The sequence below is a fragment of the Malurus melanocephalus genome, unplaced genomic scaffold (assembly GCF_030028575.1).
Source record: "Malurus melanocephalus ecotype Western Australia unplaced genomic scaffold, MMel_1.1 scaffold_46, whole genome shotgun sequence".
Lineage (NCBI taxonomy): Eukaryota > Metazoa > Chordata > Aves > Passeriformes > Maluridae > Malurus > Malurus melanocephalus.
In genome coordinates, this window is record NW_026623278.1 from 63731 (window position 1) to 71497 (window position 7767).

General features: G+C 38.8%; 1 protein-coding gene across 1 annotated transcript in view; it reads left to right on the forward strand.

Annotated features, from left to right (window-relative positions):
- Positions 1-1886: 1886 nt before the first annotated feature.
- Positions 1887-7767, forward strand: part of LOC130572937 (transthyretin) — a 7778-nt gene continuing 1897 nt past the window's right edge. Inside the window, exons 1-3 of the mRNA XM_057364988.1 lie at positions 1887-2001; positions 2758-2897; positions 7381-7516. Coding sequence (XP_057220971.1) covers positions 1933-2001; positions 2758-2897; positions 7381-7516 — 345 coding nt within the window. The 5' untranslated portion in view covers positions 1887-1932. The remainder of the gene's footprint in view (positions 2002-2757; positions 2898-7380; positions 7517-7767) is intronic.

The window sequence follows — 7767 nt, forward strand, 5'->3', positions numbered from 1 at the left end:
ATTCTCTCTAAAAAACAGCTGCCAAAAGATCAATGTTATAAAAGAGGGAAGCAAAATAGATAATATGGACAGCTGAAATGATAATATGGACAGCTGAAATGTACTATCCCTGTAGACCTGATTTTTCAGAAACTGCTACATTGCAGGAAAACCTAGAAGACAATCATTATTTTTTAAGTAATTCTCCCATAGGAAAACAATTCCTCATGCAGACAAGTGCCAATATAATTAACTCCTTGGCATTATTTCCTTGCAGAACAGCTGACAGCAAAACTCAGGACAGTCTGCTTGCCCTAGAATACAGATTATTTCTCTTCCAGACATACAAAGTTGCATTGCCTCAGAGAAATATTTATAAATAATGAGGACAAAATAATGAAGTAATATGCTGGTGCRCAGATATAAGAGCAGCATTTAACTTTCAAAGATCTGAATACAACCCACAAGCGCGAGATTGCAGCGTGGTTTGTTACTGCTGGGCACCTTGCACTGACTTTTACGTGTGTGTTTAAAGTGTGTGTAGAATGTTACCTACGTATCAGCCTGCTTTGCTGTAAGGACAAAGGGCACTTTGATACCAGTTCAGGAGATTACTGTATTATGGATTTTTTTCTCAAAAATCAACTTTGCCTAAAGACAAGTACTGCATAAAGCAGCCTGAAGGCATGAAAGTCTCTTGAGAATGCCATCCATGATTTCTCTCTAAGACCTTCATCATAATCCTATTCAAGTTAAGGGGGAAAACTGCTTTTTTTTTTTTTAGAATACTGTGAAATCACTGAAAAACGAGTGTCACCACCTGAGAAGTGTGGACTCAGGGTTGTTTAGAAAATGGGGGAAAGCAACTGCTAAACAGGGCAGTTTCTTTGTCTTTTACCTAGCACAAGGTACAGTATGGACAATTTTTATGTGATGCAGCTGAAGCAAACCAACTATACCATGCCATCTTCCCTAGCTGAATTCTCCCAACTTAGGCTGGTGCTGAGTTCACCCCTGAAAAACCTCTGAAATGTACATATGTACATATATAAACGTAGAAATATATAAATGTACATGTAACAATAACATTCCCAGCATAATAAGGGTTTGGCAACTAGAACCTGTTAACAAAAGCTACCAGGCTTTGCTGGCTGCCTTGGTTCCCTCTGGGGTACATGGTGTAAGTGAGGTCTCATTTCACATTTCTGGCATCATTAGCCTCCCAGGGAGGCAGATTCCTACAGGTCTTTTCCCAGTGACTTAAGAGGAGACCTGAATGTCTACCTGAAGACTGGGCAAGATGAATCATTAGAAACTTCKGGTGAGTGACAGATTGTGTCAGATGCCATGTCAATTGTGTCTCAAAACAAAGGCATTGTCCCTTGCCAATAAGCAGGGAAACTGCTTGGGATTCTATCTTCCAGCATGGACAATTAGCACTGCTTGAACCAGACAATGATCAAACCCCATCACCCACCTACTCAGTCTGCATCTGTATGTTGAATCTGATCCTCAGAAAGCACTGAATATATTGAGAAGAAACATGGGACAGGTGCAGAGAAAGCATTGGGGCATTATTGTGCACAACCTGAGGCAAGGTAAAGAAGTTCTYCTGGAACTGGTTGGATTTCTGGGCAAACAAAGGTCATTTGTGTTATTTTGTGGAGGGCTTTMTATGAGTGTAATCTCCCCAGGCAAGGGTCATGTTTGTGTCCGTTACTTATTTTCTTTGCTCTAGTGATCCTGCAGTCCTTCCATTGACTTCAATGGGCAGTGGTATTCATGGACTGACTCTAGGATTGGGCTATTTACTAAGCAAATAATCAGAATCAGCAGTTTTGGAGTCATATGGGCACCCAATAAGCAGCCTGTTTTGTTGTTGGATTGGCTATAAAACCCCAAATCCCCTCAGCTCCTGGCTGCTGGCACCAAGGCTCACTAACAGCAAGCAGAATGGCCTTTCAATCTGTGCTCTTTGTTTTCTTAGCTGGACTGGTATTTTTCTCTGAAGCTGCACCATTGGTGAGTCTCTTTGTATTCAAACTCAACCATTACAAGAATGATAATCTAGATTTTATAGATGACTAGCATCCTCCTCATCCATGAAATTCTGTAACCATTGGGCTTTTCCAGAATGCTGTGTCTGGGGTTTTTTGACACAGCATCTTCAGAATTCTTAAAACTTTTCCTTTTTGCCACTTATTTTGAGGTATTGTGGAAGGGTCAGGGGTCTGGGAGGTATGACCTTTATTTTCTGCTTGTTTCTGTCTCTTCATGACTCACATCCTGTATCTTCAATAAAGAGGGAGCTTTGCCAAACAAGTGCTTCTCTAAAGCACTAAAAAATATTTTGAAGTATGACTAAGGATTCCTCATAGATAATGAAGCCTAACGGAAAATTCTTTCAGCCTTAGAATATCCTAGGTATTTCTTTTCTGGTTTCCCTAGCTATCATATTTTGTCTGGACTTACAAGAATTTACTATTTTCTTATCTGGGATCTCATTATAAGGCTATAACAGAATAACATTTTCCTAGAGTCATATGCAACTCTAAATATTGATCAAGCAATCTGTGCATGTGTGTGTAATAAAGTTATCAGTACAAAGCTCCAAGATAACCTGCTTAAGAAATCAATATTTGCAAACTAGCTTTGAATAGAATTTGGTACTTACTTTTAAGGGAACAGAAATTCTGCAATTAGAAACCACCTTTCCTTTGGAAGAAGGTTTTTGCAGGCTTGGTAAAGAGTTCCTATATAACCTCTTCTTTCTCCAAGGTGTCTCATGGCTCTGTTGATTCCAAATGCCCTCTTATGGTGAAAGTGCTGGATGCAGTCAGAGGAAGTCCTGCGTCTGATGTAGCTGTTAAAGTTTTTAAACAGGCTGAAGATGGAAGCTGGCAGGATTTTGCTGTTGGGTAAGTTGTGTGGTCTTCTGGAGCCATTCTCCAGGTGCCTCAGGCAAACAACTGAGAAGCTGACAGAATGGAGCTCTGATCAAAACAGCAGTGCCACATTATCAACGTTAACAGCCATAAATTCTGGTCGAAAATCCATTAGATTTATGTGGAACTTATCCATGACTGAAATGCTAATTGCAAAATATGTTCATATGCTCATCTCATTTTTGTAAGGCACTAGTCTTAATATTTAATTTTTCCTCCTATTATCTCTCCTTTCTATAGATAGAAAAAAAACAACAAAGCCTATTTCCCAGCATTTCATAGGTAAACCAGAATAACCTATCTTCATATGCAATAGATAYAGAGCTTTATTTGCAGCAGTCACATAAAAAATCCTCTCTGCAAGCTTTGTCTGCATACAGGCAAATAATGAGTGCATTATTCAGCTTCTGCTGTGTAACAAATGTGCTGGTTGGAAGAAACTTCTTGACCAGAAAGGTTTAGAGAGTCCTGGTGTAACACAACACATAAACAAAATCTCAGTGTTTGTTTGTGGCCATTTCTATGGCTCTGAATGTCTTTTGCTAGAATGACAGCTCAATACCTACAAAGCATCCTTAGGACATTACAGAGGGTCAGACAGTAATACATTCAGTCTGGGAGAAGTGTATCAGTAACAGAACACAGTTTACTAACAATCAAATAGCTGAAGTATTCAGAAATTTAACTTTCATAGCAACAACTCGTTGAATCACATTTTTAAATAACTCAAGAGAAATGTCCAKTAGCAGCAGAATATTCAAGCACTGAATGACAAGCACAAGGATGGACAGGAGTCCACAGTACATTTAACTGTCTTTTATTGGGATGTTTTATAGCATGATTTACATAAAAGCTGCAGGAAAAAAATACCCAGAGAAGAAGACTGCAAGGAGAGATAACTTTCTCTACAGCTGAATGTTTTGGTTTTTTTTAATATAATAAAAAACAAGAATTACTTTTCTCCATTGAAAAGTAGCAAGAAAGTTTACAACATTTAAAAAGAAGCAAACAACTTCACTCTCAAATGCTGAGTGTGAACCTAGGAACAAATTACTCTTAAAATGGATTTATATACTTTAATGAACAGAGAAACTCCATTAAAAAGACACCCTTTTTTCCAAGGAAAACAGAGACAAGGTTAACGCCTTATCCTAGTGAGTATTTCTTCCATTATTATGAAACCATATTATTTAAAATGCTTCATCAAGYGCTCTTTAACATCTAATACAAAATACTATTTACAGAGTAATAGGATAAATGTAATGCTGCTGTTAAATGCCCTCACTTTTGGGGCATAACGGTGTTTTCTTGTTTGGTTAGCAATGCTGCTCTCAACAAGCCAAAGGAGAAAAATCCTGTAGTTCTCAGGCAACTTCTGTTGACACTTTAGGTCTGAATGCTCAAAATAATCAAATCACTTCTTAAATATAAATTGAGAAGATTAACCCTAGGCAAGTGATAACCATTTTACTGGARATGGCAGTAAAGGAACATTAAATCACAGTTTTTATTGCAGGTAAAGATTTGACCTTTTCCTTGACTTGCATCTTAACCAAGGCTGCTTATAGTGATACCTTTCACACTGGCTAATGACACTTGTTTGAAATGGSTTTTCATACGCAATTACAATTTATCCTTTTGGGGAAGCCAGAATTTCCCTTTGTTAAAACAGCTGAAARTATGAATGCAGTCCAGGAACACAATATGTAAATGTTCCTGTCARGTGAATAATATTTTGAAGTTACAGTACCTAGCAGATACAGATGGGAAAGTTACATTTTGTACAAGTGTCTATTGTAGTCGTTTTWTACCTTTTTGTTTGCTTGTTTTTGCTGYACTAACACACTTGATGGAATAAGCAAATGTGGCTAGCAACGATTGAATTTGAGTAATGGTATTTAAGGGGTTGGGGGGGAATTAGCATAGTAAGAGCTGACTTTATTAAGAGGCTTATTTCAAAATTACTCTAGCKAAAAATATGTAAGAGATAACCTGAGCTGAGACACACACTGAGGAAGGGTTTAKGGCACAGAGACCTGGGAAGCATGTGATTTGGATTCTGTATGAGCTCCTCCCATGACTAGCTTTGACCTTTTCATTCCTCACAAGATTTTGGAAATCAAGGTCTTGTCAGGTAGTTCAAAAGCTGCAGTCACCAAACATAGTTTTTATGTGACCTAGGTTACAAATCATAAAAAAAAAAAAGAGATTCCACAACCCTCCTCTTTTTGTTTTTAAAAACCAAAATAATAGTTGATGATCCTGAGATATTTTGTCAGCAGTCTGCAGCTGAGAGCACAGTTTATCTCAATGCAGTATGTGTCTGAAGAGTTCACCAGCATCATTGTACAGACAGTGTAAATTTAACCTGGCCACAACAGACAGCTAAGGTCCAGATAGTCAAAAAGAGGATCAGGATTGCTGTCTAGGCTGGTGCCATTGTAACTTAACCGGAAAAGCACAGCTTTTTTAACTTATCTGTCCATCTTAGAGCAGATGCTGGCAGTCCACATCCCATTAAGAATGAGGAACCACGTTATATTTACTCTCCCACTCAGACAGAAATACAAGCACTGTTCAGAAGCAGCCGCAGCATGAATTTGCTACCAGCGCTGAATGCTGAGCGTGCTCTGCCTTGTGCTAATCCTCTCCAAGCTCTGAATCACACACTGTCCTGCTGGCTGTCAGTGCAGCARTAATGCTGAAGGGTTTCCTTGTCAGAACACTTGCATTGAATGGCTACCACTTAATAATGAAGATAAAGAAAGTGCCAGTAACTTCTGGTAGCGGGCATGCCTTTTCAARTGAGCTCTTGTTCCCAGTGTTCCAGCTCTCCTGGATGGTCAACATCTGCCACTCTGGGGCAGCACCCGTTCAGGAAAGCACCATTCCAGCTGCAGCCACACTTTCCTCAAACTAAAACTAATTTGTTTGTCTGAACAAAGATTTTGAGGCAGGCACCATTCTTCCTTTTAATTGGTTTGTGTCTACACTATCCAGTTTGTAAGCAGAAGTACGTAGATTCTAACTTCTCTTCTGCAGGATCTCAATAACTGTTTCACAGCTTCAAGGACACTCAGAAATTAACACTTTCTCCTTTTATTTATGCAATATAGATTAAAACAGAAATTACTAATTAAACTAAAAGAAAACAGATGCATACGCTTTACAAAAGGGCTGTGATACTTGTTTCAAATAGAACTTGGATTCTCTGCAGGTTTGGTTTGCCCTGGGTGCAGTTGATTACACTTGTATTGGGCCAGTGAGATTTTGTCAGTCTTGACAACTAAGAAAAATGAAAATTACTATGGTACTTTCAATCCTGTTAGCTCTTAATTTAAGCAAAAATTCTGTCATTTTGTCTTTTTTATTTATCACCATTAACCAAAGATATAAAATTATGTGAAGGAGGAGAAAGAGGCTGGGAAAGAAAAGCCCAACAGCACAACTGATTCTGTCTCAGATAAGCMGCACTGCTTTCCCCACTTCCTCTCCTCCTCCTCGAGCTTGTTTTCTGCCTAGGCAGTTACTCCTTGCCATAAGACCAGAAAGTTCCAGTGGTTCTTCCAGTCCAGGCTTTCTTCATTTTTCTTCACCTATATCATGTGGTTATGAAGTGTCATAAATAACAAATAAATATTTTCGGCATGAAGAGACCTCTTCACAAAAACATTAAAAAATCAGTTATTAAATAAAAGGAGGGAAAAGAGACAAATGGGGATAGGAGCTAAGTATGTATCTATTGAAACAGCTGTCATACAAAGCTTGAAAAACTTCCTTTTCAAACAAATATGGTGCAATGACAGCTCTACTTCCTTCTTGCTGCTGGAGTTTGTTCATCCACAGTTTTTTGTTATGAGCTGAGCACATAATCTCTAAGCTGAGAATTCCTATTGCTCATTTATATGGTACCCAGCAGAAGATGCCCCTGCTCTTTGACCAAGGCATTGTAATTCAAATTATTATAATCTTGTGATGCTAAATTGCTTTTCCAAGACATTACCACTTAGGGTCACATAAAGTCACACCAATGTATGGGAATAAACCCCAGAGCCTCAGTGCTAATAACTAGCAAAATAATTTTCCAATAAAATTTGTCTTCTCTCCTTAGTTTTATTTTGAGATTTGGTATCTTGCCTGTCATCATGATAATCCTTCTCCTAAGATAGTAACCTTTGGTTCAAGAGGGCATTTGGTACAACTTAAACATTATATTAAAAGAGGAACCTTAAGCCAGCCAGATTTGTTTTGTGATATATACGGGTAAGCTGGTAGCAAGGACAGACTCTGCAATATGGAAACGTGCACTACATAGAGAGAAGGAATTATTTCAGATGACTGGAAACTGCTCAATGTAGAATTTGGCCCCCTGCTATTTAATATTTCACACTGGCTCTTTCTGTTTAGCATCTAAATGACAGTATCAAATGTTTACACAGATATTTWATCATTCCAGGAAAACCACAGAATTTGGGGAGATTCATGAGCTCACGACAGAAGAACAGTTTGTAGAAGGAAAATACATGGTGAAGTTTGACACCAGCTCTTACTGGAAGGCTCTTGGGCTCTCTGCCTTCCATGAATACGCTGATGTAAGTACTTGCAAATATCCTTAATAACCCTTGTACACTGCCTGTGGAGTGGCATCAGCTGGAGAGAACAAACACAGTCCTTTAATACTGAAGAGCAGCATCCCCCAGTGAAGTGGTTCACACGAGGYTGGGCAAATAAAGGCAATAAACAGYCAGCTAAGACAAAGGAAGGAGCCAGCTTCCCTGCAAATGCTGACACAGCTCTTCCAAAYTGTAGCTGTGCCCATTCACCCATTCATACCAGTAGGGAA